The following is a 16,652-nucleotide window of genomic DNA, read 5'->3' on the forward strand; positions in this document are numbered from 1 at the left end:
GCCTCCCTGCCCCTCCCTGCCTCTCTGGCCCGGGATGGCCCGGAGGCCGAAAACAAGGTTGAAGAACTTGCAACTTAAGAAGATGATAGTTACCAGCCCTGCATTACCTCAGGGGAAAACAAGAACTACTCTGCCATTTTTAAGGAAGCCAGATACCCAAGGACAACTCACACTGCAGACCCCCACAACACCATTCCTGGTAACTACAAGATGACTGCTGTGCCGCATCAGCTGATAATTATCCCTGTGTACCAGAACTGCTTTCCTGAAACTGCATTCCTTGGAGACTCACCTACACTTGTGGATCTGCCGGAGACCCTTCCTTATCCAACCCTGAGTGGAGTTTATGCTCCCTATTACCAAAAACTTTATGAGCTGATGGTTGGAACTTGTGGCCTCTCTCCCTTTACTTGTATGTATCACTTTTTCAGTAACTCTTCTGGAAGACAACTGTATATAGCAGGGATATTGTAATGGGAGAGTGAGACAGGGCAGAGGGACAAACATAGGAAAAATTAAAAAAAAATAAAAAAAAAAAAGAGGAAGAGGAAAAAAAACATATATGTGCATAAGCAAGAAAGTAGAAGTGGAATATTATTGATGATAACATGCTTGATTGGGTCACTGTGCAGTTTATTCTAGATGGGAGATTACATTTAGTACGCTGTGATGATGCTCAGGGAATGAATGTTACGGGAAAAAAACGAAAACAAAAAACAAACAAAAAAAAACGGTTAAACTATTCGTACCATTTAAAAAAAAAAATGGATATTTGATGGCTGCAGTGAGCGGTATGGGCCCAGTTGGGTTCTACTTTATAGTATGCTCTTTTTACCCAATGGGGTTTAGGCCTAAAGTCAGACTTGAGTTCATGTAGAGGCATGTGTCAGCTGTGATAACTATTGGAGAGACTTAGACTAATTAAGATCACTGACAGATCATTTGGGGAGGGGTGAGGCACGGAGGGCAATCGGGGATGACAGGGACAATGTGGGAGGAGGATGGGTCATAACAGAGGGAGGGGGATGGGGAATCTAGGATGGTAAAACAAAAGGCAAGGTATGCAGGACACAAGAATTGGGAAATTATTTGCTGAGAACATATATGTTGACGTGCTTGATTGAGCCAACGCACAGTATATATTGGATGGAAAATTCATTTGTGTGTTGCGATGGGAAAAAAAAAATTATAATAAAAAATAAACTATAAAAAAAAAAAAAAGAGAAGAGGATAGAGAAAGATAGCAAGTGAACAATAGAGGGGATGTTAGTGAGAAACAGATATGGTTTATTATCTGTTGAAGATGACGTGTATAGTATTCTCAACTGGACTGGTCTGGGAAGTATTTCATGATGGGTGAAGTCTTTTAACAAGCAAAATGAGAAATAGTGATTGACTGTTTTAAAAAATTATAATAATAATAATTATTGGGAAATGCGTGGAAAAGACTTTGAATGATAAAGCGGGGAGATCGATGCCTCTGTATTGACTGACATGCATGGCATTCCCTTTTGAAAAAGCAATGGAAGTCAAAGTAAAGTTATATGTAATCCAATGTAATATAAAGAAGATTATGATAATAATAAAAAAAAAAAAAATGTAAGGGCCTCTGGTGGCATGGTAGTTGAGGCAGCTCAATTCCACATGACCAACTATGTGGTTTAAGTCCTGGACCTGACAGCTTGAAAAACATGCTGGGTACATGTGTGTGCATGCATGTATGCTCAAAATCCTGAGAATGAGAATGGAGGAGGGGGGTTATGGTATGGCTACCCCAACCCAAGAAGGGCACTTTCTCACTCACCCTCTCTCTTTGTCTATCTCTAATGAGAGCACACACTTTATAAGCAAACTTAAAAAATAAAAGAAGAAAACAAAGAAAAAAATGTATATTTGTACACATGTCTGTGTGTGTAATATATGTCTTAAGAGTTTTTCTTAGTGACAGCAATTTATATCAACAATTCTAAAAATTAAAAAAAAAAACATTTCTTTCAAGTGTTTAAGATAGGGGCTAGTCACACCCCATTGTCCAATATGGTTTAACAATCACAGAATGTTTCATTATTTCTAAAAATCATTACAATTACAATATTTACCCAATGCTCAGGATACTTTTTTTTTTTATGTTTGTGCCATTTTTCAAAGTATCTTCAACTCTGGAACAACTTTTCTTCACTGAAAAAGTATACACATAGAACTGGAGATGGTTATAAGAGCCATCTGATAACCCTAAACTCTTGTAAGTAAAATCCAAGCCAGATTGGACAGACAGATGTTCCCAGTACCCTGAGACTCAACACTAACAGATTTCTAGAATTAGACATTTTGTAATTTCTGTTAATTAAGGTCTCAAAGTAATAAAAGTTAGGACACTGTTCAAATAGTAAGGAGGAGGGGCCGGCAGGTGGCATGTGGCTAAGGTGCTGGACTTCCCATATAGGCAAACACAGTTCAAGTCCTGGATCTGGCAGCTTGCTTTCTCACTTTCTCTCTGGTCAAATTTTAAAATAATAATAAATTAAATATATTTTTTTAAAAAATAAGTTTTTGCCTAAGGGCATGTGAATAAGTTTTTGCCTAAGGGCATGTGTGCTTACCAAAGAGCAAGATGGAGACAGTGAGAGAGAGAGTAATAAATCGCCCCTTTGGGGGGATGGCCATGTCACAATCCCTTCTCCTCCATCCTTGTTCTGGGATCTTGGGCAAGCATGCAGATGTGCCCAGCATGATTTTCAAGCCACCGGGTCTGGGACTTGAACCTCAGTCAGCATGTGGGAGTCCAGCAATATAACTGCTATGCCATCTGCTGGCCTAATAAAATAATTCTTAAAACAATAAAATATCAAGGAAGAGACAATCTTAGATAATAAAAAAATGAAATAACCTATTAAGAGTATGTAGGGTATTGGGACCAGCAGTTAGCGCAATGGCTATGTCGCTGGACTCCCATGTAGTCGACCGCAGTTCAAATCCCAGACCCGGTGGCTTAAACTCACACTGGGCACATGTGCATGCATACCCAAGATCCCGAGAGCAGAACAGAAAAGGGACTGCGGCGTGGCCATCTGCCTGGGGAGGGCGGGGGCGGTGATTTCTCGCTTTCTGACTCTCTGTCTCTCTCTGTCTTTCTGGCGAGCACATGTGCCCTACTGCAAAAACCTCTCCCAAAGAGTATGTAGGGTATGATGCTAAATCCTCCCTCTCTTTTATACAGTTTTTAATTTACCTAGTAAAAATAAAATATAAAATATTTACAAGAAAACATCTAAATGATTATTCAATATTTTGACTTCAAAGAAAATGATGGAAACAAATGTTAAGATTTTTCTTGCTGTTAGGTTTTTGCCATAAGGCATGAGCTCCTGCCAGAGGGAGACAGAGAGAGAGAGAGAGAGAAAGTGAGAAATCACTTGCTGGGAGGATGGCCAAGCTGCACTCCTTACTCCTCCATTCTCCTCTCAGGATTTTGGACGTGCACATATGTGCAGCTGGTGGGATTTTTTTTAAGCCTCCAGGCCCAGGACTAGAACCACAGTCGGTCATGTGGGAATCCAGAATCCAGTGCCTTAACCACCACACCACCTGTTGACCCTGACATTGTTTAAAGAATTGCCTGCACATATGCTTGTGAGAAAAAGAGCATGACAGAGATGGAAAGTGGGAAAGCATCCTCCATGGACGATGGTCACCCCAAGACCCCTTCTCCATCTCTCCTTTTGGGTGCACATGCATTTTTCAAGCTGTAGACTCAAGAGACACCGTCAACAATATGGAATCCAGCTGCCTTGATCACCACACCACCAGCTGGCCCAAGATTCTTTTCTTTTTCTTTCTCCCCTAATCAAAGTTTATCTATTTCATCTGAGAGAGAGATACAGAAAGCACCTCCAACAGGGTTTTGATGCTGTGCTCAACCCTGGTCTTCAGCCAACCCCAGATCATAGTCAAGTATGCTCAGCATAACCAGGAAGGTATCTGGACTTGAACCAGGAACTTTCCTATGTGGAACTGCTTCAAAGAGCATTATGTTTTTCACCACTGTGTCACCATCTAGTCCCTCAGTGCTACAATTCTGAAACAGTTTTTCAAGCGTTTACTATTAAGAAAAACAATTTGGAGAGGAAAAAAGCTAAACTCTTTGCTGTTACTACATTAAGGGGAAAAAATTATTGGCAATTTTTTTTAAAATAAACAAGCTAGTACTTTAATTCCATTTTTCTACAAACATTTTTTTTAGAGGTTTTTGTTATAGGGCACGTGCACTCGCCAGAAAGACAGAGGAAGACAGAGAGACAGAAAGTGAGAAATCACCCTCCAGGGAGGATGGCCACACTGCAATCCCTTCTCCTCCATTCTCCTCTCGGGATCTTGGGCACGCAGGCACACGTGCCTGGCGTGAGTTGAAGGCACTGGGTCCGGGACTCGAACCGCAGTCAACTACGTGGGAGTCTAGTGACATAGCCATTACACTAACTGCTAGTCCCGGGAATTCAGCGTTTTTAACCACCATGCCACCTGCCAACCCTGAACAGTGGTCTTATTATTATTTTGCTCTATTTGACTAAAATTGTAGCTGTCTGAACCTCTTCACTATTGAGGGGTAATGGTACAGTACAAAATAACCCTGAGCAGTAACACTGTATATATTTCGCTCATTAAACTAGCAACTGACCCTGATTCTGTCCACACTATTCAGGAGGAATGATGACACAATACTCATTAGCTACAGAGTATTTTGCCGTAAATTCTATGAAGATCAAAGCAACTATTTATTTGCTCAGAAATAAAAATAATCTCAAATCTCTCTCACGACCACCTAGATGGGAATTAGACTAGTCGCTAAATTTAGACAACTTTACACAGCAGTCTTGTCTTCATTTTCTGGGTAGAATAGAGAATTCTAAGAAGGCTATTTGGGGATGAGTTCTGATTTAGGTCTTACAAAAAGATAATAAAAAAGGATAATCGTAATTACTAAGAGGGGAGGGGAGAGGCAAAGTTCTGGCTGTGGGGAAGAGCTCGTGAGCAGAAGCAGAGCTGCTGGGGAGCAGAGCTGCAGGGCCGCAGAGGGCACCTACCAGAGTCAGTGCGAGAAGGCTATGACCGAGCACAGAGCACAGGCCAGGGTGCACAGTTCAGACCTGATCTCATAGGAGACACCAAGAACCACATTCTTAAACACAAGAGAAGGTAAGCAGCATTCACACTTGGGACGGACTATCTCTCCTCCAAGTGTTTCTCTCAAAGACCTTGAAACAGAAGCCAAAATACACTCTCTCATAGGGTTTCTCCAATTTACAAGGGAGCACTGATGTGTAAGAAAGACATATGAGTAGGAATTTAAGCACTAAATGTTCAATCTCACAAAGCGGAGATGTCGACAGTTTTAAAAATTTCTTGATTTTTAAAATATAAAATTTATAATTATCAAAATGAAATTAAAACCTCGTGCTCTATAATGACAAAATTTTCCCAAATTCTGTAACATGTCATAACAAATGAGTGATAATTTCCCTATTTAACTAAAAAAGATACAATATATGAATGTCTTTAAAGTTTTATTTTTCAAAACTTTACATTTCACTCTAAGTCACGACCTGGACTTTTCATTAACTTCACCCATACTGACACTGCTGTGCATGTCCACAGAGTCCTGGAATACAGACATGATTTGTTAACCCTATCAGAAGTACTCAAAGACAGCTTCTGTAGGTAGTAATTCAAACACTTTGAAGCTTGGTACCTTCCCACATCCTACAACATATGAAGAATCTAACTAGACAGTAATGACAGTAATGACACTGTTGCTTGTGAACCCAAAATGCACTAAGAAAAGTAAAAATACAACAGCCGAAATTTTAAAAGACAAACAAAAGGCCTTAAAAACTTAGAACAGTGCCTGCCATTCAAATGATACCTAGATACACATTGTTTTTTCAAACTAGAAGCCTTTTCTGATTTTCTTAATTATCCTCATAAGCTTTATTTAAAGCCATCTTCACATAAGCTATGACTGGTATTTGTGAAATCTTCCCTAACATCCACCTTAAGGTCATCTAGAAAATATGTAGGATAAGAAAAACATGTATGAATGTTTGATACATTTCTCTGAGCAACTCCAAATTTAACCGTATACTGGAATTTCATATATCTACTGACATTTTATGACTGAATCAGGTAAATATATTGGTAAATAAAGCGTACACAACGTATCAGTATTTCAATCCCCAGCACATGCAAAGTGGATTTTAAAAAATTTATCTTCATACAGGTTTCTTGCTCTGGCCGAAGCAAATCTAAGTCATTAATTCTGCGATTTCAATGATCTTACAGTTTTTATTACTTATAATCCTCACCATTTCAAAAGTTTTACCAAAAGTATCTAAGAATTCCTTATAATTTTAATAAAACCCAACTGCTTACTCTTCTATTTAAGTAAGAAAAAGAAAGATTCAATGCTATGCTCCTCTTCAGTCAAATGTGATGTTAGTGCCCCCATCGTAAGAATGTCTGTGCTCTGCTTGAGAGAAGATGACTTCATATGAGTTATTCCACAGCTTGTTTTTTTTGATTAAATGGAGGCATTTATGATATAGAAAAGAATAGTGTTTTGCCTCTCACAAAGTAAACTGGTCTCTGTGAGATAGACGCCTGAGTTTTTCACCACTGGTGCTCCAGTGGGCAAGCTAACAGTACCCAAAATGAGTGGAATTCTGTGAACTCCCACCTCGACAGCTGATCCTGAAACAATCAGTGTATTTAGCCCAGTGCAGAATGAGCGAGTTCCACGGAATGTGAGGAGTTTTACGGCTGCCTATGCCCATCCCAGGAGAGTGCAACAGTCTTCTAGCTATTCCTCTTCCCACATCTTCTGGCCCCTAAGCATACATGTAGCATCTCACTGGTTTCAAGAATGAGACTCTACACCTGAGTCACACAGGTGCCTATGTTAGAAGGAAAAATGGCCACAATCTTTCTATTTAAACAGTAAGATGCCTCCACAACCAGTGTTCCCTGGGGTTCGACAGAGATAAATGTTTTAAAAGTCAACAAAGAAACCTGAAATGCTATCCAGGCAGATCCTCATTCTTCTGATAATTTTGATATTCTTCCTTTGGCATTTCTACTAAAAAAAAATTTTTTTAAAGTACTTTCTCTAAATAATCTGTATAGTTTCTGTTGCTATTACTTCCTTTAAATAATTAAAAATACTACTTTAAGCTAGCCAAGTAAAATTAGGCACACCTTGAAACGAATAGGATGCACAACTGAGAACAACACATTTCAACTGTAACATTCACAAAAGACCTCTACAGAACCAAAATGAGCATTAGACGCTCTCTGGGAGGGGCAGAAAGGGAGGAGATAGTGCAGGTGTTCTCGGAGTAGCAGTATCAACTTAAGTACTGTGGTAGAAAGAAAGCTCAAAGTTATTCTCTGGGCCGATCTTCAATGAGGACAGGACCCTGGAATAAAAGTATCTCTCTTTCCTAGTTTAGTATCTTTTTTTTTTTTTTTTCCAATGCTAAAACATCAGTTAAGAGCCTACCTGACATTTTGGAGAATTTGCTGTGCTGGGATTGATATTCCGCATTGCCTAAGAGTAAAAGATAAGACGGATAAAAATTACTTTAAGCCACATGGTTTGGCTGTGTAGGCTGACTTACAAATTGTATCCAGATAGATCGCCATAGCACAGAATTCCCAAGCTACCCAAGAAGCGGCAGACCGAGGAACGCTCTCTGGGAGGGGCAGAAAGGGAGGAGATAGTGCAGGTGTTCTCGGAGTAGCAGTATCAACTTAAGTACTGTGGTAGAAAGAAAGCTCAAAGTTATTCTCTGGGCCGATCTTCAATGAGGACAGGACCCTGGAATAAAAGTATCTCTCTTTCCTAGTTTAGTATCTTTTTTTTTTTTTTTCCAATGCTAAAACATCAGTTAAGAGCCTACCTGACATTTTGGAGAATTTGCTGTGCTGGGATTGATATTCCGCATTGCCTAAGAGTAAAAGATAAGACGGATAAAAATTACTTTAAGCCACATGGTTTGGCTGTGTAGGCTGACTTACAAATTGTATCCAGATAGATCGCCATAGCACAGAATTCCCAAGCTACCCAAGAAGCGGCAGACCGAGGAAGATAGCAGCTAATGGAGTCACCAAATAACCAAACCGAAACCTCAGAATATTGTTTAATAGCATTTAGGACAGAATAGCAAGACTTTAGGTGTCAGGACTAAAATAAACTTTGATATTGGTCAAGTAGGTTCTTTGTTTCTGAGGATTAGATGAAGCAGGTAAATTACACTTGATAATTCAGTGATAAGAGAAACTATCTATGGTAGAAGTTCTTAGGAAGCCAAAAGATTAAAGATATACTGAATGTATACTGGTTAAAAAAAAAAAAACTAAAATATAGACTATTAGAATGAGAACGGTGCAGGTCTGTCCCTTCAACATAAGACAACAGAGTAGGTAGTAAGGAAGAAAGGCAGAGGTTGCCTGTAAGGAGCAAAGCTGTTCTGTCCAGGAGCCATCACCCAGAGTAAGGGTAAGGTTTAGAAAGATCCTTTGGAAGGGGGAGTTTTACAAGCAGCAGCACTTTGCCCACCAAAAACCCCAAGCTGGTGTATGGTATACAATACAATGACAAATGGCCATTTCTGGACTTCAAAAATTATCTTAAAAACAGCAAGACTATGACATTAGCAATTGCAGAACTTTTTCCTTATTAAAGTTTCTTGATTTGGATAGTCTTCTCCAAATATGAAATTAAGTCCTATATTTAGACAGACCAACTAATACTCAGTAACAACAAAATGAACAGCAAACAATGAAAACAAGTTGTGTAAAATATATTTCTAAATTGCTTCACTTCTTCTAATAGCCATGATACTATTTTTTTCTGATAATACAGATTTACCGAAATGAAAAATATTGTCAGTATAGTGTAATAAACAGCATTACAAAGGCATTTATTAACACAATAAACTGTGTTAATACTCTTTCGCTCTCCATCTTTATGGCAGATGAAGAAATGTTTCTTTCAAGACCACTTCCTGAATCATATGCTGGCCTGAACCTTCTCACTGCTCTATCAGGGCTGACCTCTGCCTCCAGCCACTGCAGAATCACACTGACAGGTGACTGACAGCACCACACGGTTCAACGCTCCTCTGTTTGGGATCTCATGACTCAGTTTAACTTCTCAGGGACCATTCCCTCAAATCCCAAATCAGAGTTCAGAGCTAAGTGTTAGACTGATGTATTTTCCCTGACACTCAAGCAATACTTAATTTAGAAAGTCCTTTAAAACATGTATCTTCAAATGCCTATATCCTGTCACAGATATGTAGAGTACAATGATTTTTAAATGTCTGTCTACATTTAAACAAAGCGAGTATAGACACATGAATCTGATGTTTGTAAGTATATTATATTTGGGGGTACAAAAAAACGGCCCTAGAAGTTCAGTCTTTTACATTCAGAGGAAAGAACTAGGGAAACAGAGGAAAGGAGATTTTATTTCCACTGTAGTTTCACTTTTTGCAAACTTTCACTACTGAATGTTTTTAGTCTATAAAAATATTTTAATACAAACATTTAATAATATCTATAGTGACATATGATCACATATCCAATATCTAGATTTAACCACTCTGAAACAAAATAAAGTAAAAATTAATTTTTATGAGAGATTATATACTCTTCTGAAACATAAAGACCAAGAGTATTTTTTTTAAAGAATTATTTTAAGACCAATAGTATTTTCTGAAAGAATACTGATGGGAACAGTCATACTGGGCTTCAAACTCTCCACTGGTAGGCCCTACTCTTCCCAACATGAAAAAGCATCCATATGCAGTAATTTTAAGGTACAATGGGATCTTCTGAATTTAGGAATAACTTGTACTATATTTTAAATAAAAATTCTCAGATTCAGCAATACTGACACATATCTGTCATACATGGAATGTCATATCGGTGTACCCCCAAACATCTTTTAAAGCAAAATATGTTTATCCCCCAAATGATGTCTCAAGAGTTTCCCCTTTAGTGAAATCCTCAGAAGATGAAGCACTCTACAATCATGAACATTTGAGGTGGCGTCCTTGCATGCCCACAGCCACAACAGCTAATACAGATCTACAAGATGCATTTCATATGAACAAAGGTCAGTCAAGAAAGACAAGGACAAGGGGACAGAATGCTTCTGTGTCACTCTAGGTTTACAGAGACAACACTCTCCTGTAACTAACACACACTAAAACAAAATTAACTCAGCTTTATATAGAAAAACAAACCCCAAAAAGTGGAAGGCTGATTTCTAACCTGTGGCCTCACCTGCCGAAGCAGTTCTTGCTGTTTCAGCCGCAGTCTCTCTTTCTCCATCTGCAGCTGTTGCAGACGCATCTGTTGCTGCTGGTTGGAACTGCCGCCACCCATGACACCACCTTGTGGACTCTGGGGCGCCAGGGGTGGTGGCTGTTTGACTGGAGCACTCTGACTGATTCTCTGGTTCATGGCTGAAATGAAACAAAAGATTGATCCTAAAAATCTAGTTAAGGATGACAAAAGGATGATTTAATTTTTTAAAACCATTTTTCAATGATCTTTTTTTAAAAAAGTTTTTGCCACAGGATGTGTGCACTCCATAAAGAGACAGGGAGAGAGAAAAGTGAGAGATTACCCCCAAGGGGCAATGGCCATGTTGCCGTCCCATCTCATCCATTCACCTCTTGGGATTTTGGCACTGCGCACACATGTGCCAGGTGTAATTTTCAAGCTGCCACGTCTGGGACTCAAACCACTGTTGGCCATATGAAAATGCAACACCTTAACCACTATGTCACCTGCTGGCTCCACGATAAAGCTTTTTTTTAAAAAAAAAAGGAAGAAAGAAAAAAAGGTTATCTATCTTTTCCATAAAACCAGAGGGTGGAGGAGAGAGAGAGACATCCTAATATCTGTGCTACAGGGCCCACCCTTGTAACTTTTCAGAAATGCACAATCCTGGAGCCTAAACCAGAGCTACTGAATGAGAAACTATTAAGATGGCAATCTAGCAGCCAGGAGGTGGTGTGGTAGTCGAGGTGCTGGGCTCCCACATGGCCAACCATGGTTCAAGTCCTGGACCTGGCAGTTTGCTTTCTCACTTTGTCTCAGGTAAGCACATATACCCTGCAGCAAATTAAAGAAAAGATGGTAATCTATGTTTTTAAAAATCCTCCTAGCAATTTTCAATGAATGCCAAAATTGAGAGCTGTTTTTAAGTTGTTGCTATAAGGGCACATCCACTCACCAGAGAGAGAGAAGGAAAGTGAGAAATCACCCCTCTAGGGGGATGGCCAAGCCCCCCAATCCCTTCTCCTCCATTCTCTCGGAATTCGGGGCACACATACACAAGTGCCCAATGTATTTTCTAAGTCACCAGATCCAACTCAAACTTCACACTTGGTCACGGAGAATCTAGCTCCTTAACCACTGTACCACCTAGCTAGCCTAAGAACCACTATTTTTTTAAGAGAGAGATTTTTGCTATAAGGCACATGCGCTTGCCACAGAGAGAGAAAGAGAGAAAATCAAAAAGCAAGAAATCACTCCGTAGGGGGAATGGCTATACTGCAATCCCTTCTCCTCCATTCTCTTCTAGGGGTCTTGGGCACGCACATGAACCTGGTTTGAGTTTCAAGCCACCAAATCTGAGACTCGGACCGTGGTCAGACAAGTGGGAGTCCAGCAACATAAGCATTATGCCATCTGCTGGTTTCCCAAGAGCTGTGGTTTCAATAAAAAAAACCATTGTTTTAATATATAGGTTCCCCTTTCTTTCCGTTCTTTGTTGTCAGAGACTACCACTTGACCTAATTTTCTAAAGCCTGGATTTTGCCTGCTCCACCACCATAGTACCATTTAGCATTTCTCTATTCACTGATTTGCTGTAAACATCCTAGATATAGAGCCTTAGTGAAACTGTTTATACTTCACTGACAGTACTAAATAAGATGAAGGAGGAGGCACATGATGGCTGATTACCTTTTAAGAATGTAAGGATACTTCGATGGGTGTAGATGTGGTAAAGCTATTTTATTTAATTTTATTGCCAGAAAGCAGAGGCATGCTCACCAGATGAAGAAAGCACCCTCCAATGGGGCCTAGGCATGATGCAACCCTTCTCTTTCCTAACTTCATCCTGCTCGAATTTTGGGCATACATGTACATGTATTCTGGTGTGTTTTTCAAGCTGCTGGGGCTGAAATTCGAACATTGGTTGTCCATATGGGATCTGGCTTCCTTAACCACTAAGAACACACACACGTCTTTCTTCTTGAACACATGGCAGCAAAAAATCCTTCACCTTTGCTTTTTCTTCCTACTTAACAATAATATAACCTTAAGATCAATCCAAAGCAGTATATAGATTTTTCTTTGTTTTGTTTGTTTGTTTGTTTGTTTTTTTAATGGCTGGTAAGTACTCCCTTCAGCCAACTTCCTATAGTTTTCAATATTATTGGAGAGTTCTGCAGGGGCCAGCAGGTGGCAGAGTGGTTAAGCACTGGACTCCCACATGGCCAATAGTTCGAGTCTCTGACCCGGGAGGGTTGAGACGCATGCACTCAAAAATCCCAAGAAGAAACTGGAGAAGGGACTGCAATATGGCCATCCTCCCGGGCAGTGATTTCTTTTTCCCACTGTCTCCATCTTTCTCTGGTGAGTGCATACACCCTATGGCAAAAACTTAAGAAGTACTTATACACTAGCAGTCCTCAAACTTTTTTTTTTTTTTTTGGAGAGATTTTCACTGTAGGGCGTGTGCGCTCGCCAGACAGACAGAGAGAGACACAGAGACAGAAAGCAAGAAATCACCCCCCAGGGGGGATGGTCATGCCGCAATCCCTTCTCCTCCATTCTCCTCTCGGGATCTTGGGCACGCATGAACACGCGCCAGGCGTTGAGTTTTAAGCCACCAGGTCCGGGACACGAACCGCGGTCGACTACGTGGGAGTCCAGCGACATAGCCATTACGCTAACTGCTGGTTCCCAGTCCTCAAACTTTTTGACACCAGGGATAGGTTTCGTGAAAGACAATTTTTCCACAGACTAGAAGGGGGTGGGTTTCAGGATGATTCCAGTGTATTACACTTTCTGAGCACTTTATTTCTATTTTTATTGTATAATTATACAACTCAGCATAATGCAGAACCAGTGGGTTTGCTTTCTTGCAACTTGACAGTCTCGACTGGGGGATCCTAGGAGAATCTCATGCCCTGGGCTGACCTTATAGGAGGCAGAACTCAGGCACCAATGTGAGTTATGGGGAGACGCTGGGACTATAGAAGAACCTTTGCTGGCAAGGCTGGTCCATGGCCTAGGGATTTGGGGACTCTGCTGTACCAGTGAACTCCTATTTAAATTACTTTGTATTCGTGCTACTTTATCTTTGGAATAGACTCTTAGATAGGAGATTGCGTACTTAGTGGCTAAAAGCTTAAGTAATTTTCCAAGATACTGCCAAACTCGTCTCTGTCCCCACTTCCCCCACTGACAGGGGCTGCACTTTGTTGCATACCCATCAGTAATATATGAGAGTGAATTTTTCCCCCAAAGACTTGAGAAATTTTTGGATTTTTGCCAATCTGCAAGATGAAAAGTAGTATCTGTGTATTTTTATCTTTGCTATGTCTTAAAAGAAAGTCTGAGCAATTTTCATAATTTAGGTTTACTTATTCCTTCTGTGTGAAAGAGGAGGAGAGAGACGTGGAAGAGAGAGGCAAACAGGTACCCCCGACTGGGGTCCTTACACTGCAATCCACACCCCAGTTTCTGCAGGCCCAGATCACGGTTCACATACATGCAGCAAGCATCCCCAGGGAGGTCCTAGGACAGAGCCCAGAACTCACCTAGTCTAATTTTCATATTTTAGAAGGCCATTCAAATTTTTAACAGGAACTGTGCTCTTTTTCTACAGTGTTACCATTTTCTGTAGAATTATGTGCCTTTACCTTCTCTCTTTTAGACAATTTATATACGAGGGATAAGAAACCTTTGTGGTGTAAGTTACAAATTATTTCCTTTAGTTTGTCATCTGTCAATGAAATACACTAATGTGTGAAATTTGAGTTGTTTTCCTTACTCCCAAGTAACAGAAATTCATCTATTCCTTATCTAAAACTGTATAGTTCGTATCCGGCAATTCACGCCACTGGAATTTATCCCAATGTATGGTATGAATGGATCTAATTTTATCTTTGTTTCCCATAGTGCCAACACCAGTGCAAAAGTGTATCTTTGGACCAGCCCTGGAGCACAATAACTAAGTGCTGTGCATAGAGAGCAGGATGCCACATGGCCAATCATGGTTCAAATCCCAGCCCCAGCAGCTTGAACAACAAATCAGGCATGTGTGCTCAAAATCCTGGGAATAGAGAAACTGAGGAGGAAGAAGGACTGCAGTGTGACCATGCCCCACTTGGGAGAGGTAGGTTCTCTCTTTGGCAAGCATATACCCACTGGCAATTGAAAGATGATCTCCCCTCCCCTAACAAATCATACTTATCATTAAGACTAAATCTCCATATTTTCCTTTTTATTTCTGGAGTCTTCTATCCTGTTCATTACTACACGAGTAGTAGTGCCACAGTACTGCTTTTATGTTACTTTCTTTTTTAAAAAAATAGAGATTTTTGCTACAGGGTAAATGTGCTCATCGGAGACAGAGAGACAGAGGGTGAGAAAGCACCCCCAGGGAGGATGACCATGCCACAATCCCTTCTCCATTCTCCTCCTGAGATCTTGGGTCTGCACACACATATGCCCAGCATGAATTTTAAGCCGCCAGGTCTGGAACGTATACCATGGTCGAATGCATGAGAGTCCAGCAACGTAACCACTACATCAACGGCTAGTCCCTATGTTACGTGCTTTTAAACACAGTTCATAGTATATATATTACACAGTACATATAACATGTAGAGCAGTACAACCCTAAAATACCTTCTAATAGCTGGTGGGGCAAGTTCTGTTTTTCTGGCTTTTTATTAACTGTATTGTGGTTAAAAGAATATCTGTATGATACTGACCTAGAAAATTTATGACTTCTTGTGACTCGACATATGATCAATTCCTGTAAGTTGGTAGTAGACCAGGACTTAGCTTATGTCTGGCTTTCACCACTGAGGCTGTTTCCATCTTTTTATTCTTAACATTTTCAGTTCCTGGTGTTCAGGCCTAAATGGCCTCTAAACCTGGAAGACCTTCAGTATTACCCTCACTGCTTTGTAGTTTTATTTTCTGATCTAGGAGGTTTTTTTGGTTTGTTTAAATTATTTCAGTTATGTCTTTTTGGTTATCTTGTTCTAATATTTTGTCTGGAAGACATATAATAGCATGTCAAAATATGAGGTACTGTCTGATCTTGTTCAAAGCCTTATTCTCTTATTACATGGCAAAAAAATGATACTGACTTATTAAAACTTATGAAATGTGTTTATAAAGAATAAAATGGCTCAAACTTTCATAATTGCAGTTTATAATTTAATATTAGAGATGAACGAACAGGGAGAAAATTTTTTTTGAAAGGGAAGATTTGCCAGGCACTTCATTTAATAAAATTGGTTATATCTGTCACCAACAAAGATGCACAACTGACAGGTACTACTATAGTATGATACAAAAAACACAGTCTTTAGAGTTAAAAAACAAACAAAAAACCTGGATTGGAATTAGGCACACCAACTCAGTAATTCATCTAATCCTTGATTTTCTCAACTTTACCTGGGGATAGAATAATTGCTCTTTTGAAGTTAATATTCTATTATACGCAGATGAGGAACAGCAGGTGTCCCATAAATGTTAGTCTCCCTACTCCAGAATGATTCTTTCTAAACTTTAAGGCTTCCATTCCTATAATCATCCCATATTGTGAGGATACTCATACCTCTTTCACCAGACAGACACACACACACACCCTTCTCCCATTTTATCATGCCTGTCACTGTTTCCAAGTACTGCCATGATTCAAGAAGATGCAAATATTTATCCTTCCTCTAAGACCAAGTAGAAAAGAATGGGTGATAGAGACTGAGCCAATGGGATCCTTCTTTTGTTGAAACATGTTCCTGATTTTCCAACAGAACACTCAACGTATTTCCAGAAACACTTTCATACATTGTGCAACATCAGGTTCATTACATGAGTTAAATATGAATTAGGGGACTGATGTGAGATCTACCATAGACAATAAACACGCCTTAAATAATGCCTAGAGCAAAAAGCTATTAGAAAACATGTTTACTTCCAAGCAATTAAAGAAAAAAAAGCTAGAAAACAACCCATTAGTAAGATGAGGAGTGTTGGAATTATTCAACATGATTCATTTCAAAATAGACTCTAGAGGGGAACCAGCAGTTAGCGTAATGGCTATGTCGCTGGACTCCCATGTAGTCGACCACGGTTCGCGTCCCGGACCCAGTGTCTTAAAACTCACGTCGGGCATGTGTGCATACGTGCCCAAGATCCCAAGAGGAAAATGGAGGAGAAGGGATTGCGGCATGACCATCCCCCCCTGGGGGGTGATTTCTCGCTTTATCTCTATGTCTCTCTCTGTCTGGCAAGCGCATGTGCCCTATAGTGAAAAATCTCTCCAAAAAAAA

General features: G+C 39.9%; 1 protein-coding gene across 1 annotated transcript in view; it reads right to left on the reverse strand.

Annotated features, from left to right (window-relative positions):
- Nucleotides 1-16,652, reverse strand: part of YAP1 (Yes1 associated transcriptional regulator) — a gene marked incomplete at its 5' end in the record, with an annotated part of 147,454 nt that overhangs the window by 29,491 nt on the left and 101,311 nt on the right. Inside the window, 2 exon segments of the mRNA XM_014588429.2 lie at nt 7,953-8,000; nt 10,345-10,526. Coding sequence (XP_014443915.1) covers nt 7,953-8,000; nt 10,345-10,526 — 230 coding nt within the window.

The sequence above is a fragment of the Tupaia chinensis genome, unplaced genomic scaffold (assembly GCF_000334495.1).
Source record: "Tupaia chinensis unplaced genomic scaffold, TupChi_1.0 Scaffold000276_2, whole genome shotgun sequence".
NCBI classification, from domain to species: Eukaryota; Metazoa; Chordata; class Mammalia; order Scandentia; family Tupaiidae; genus Tupaia; species Tupaia belangeri.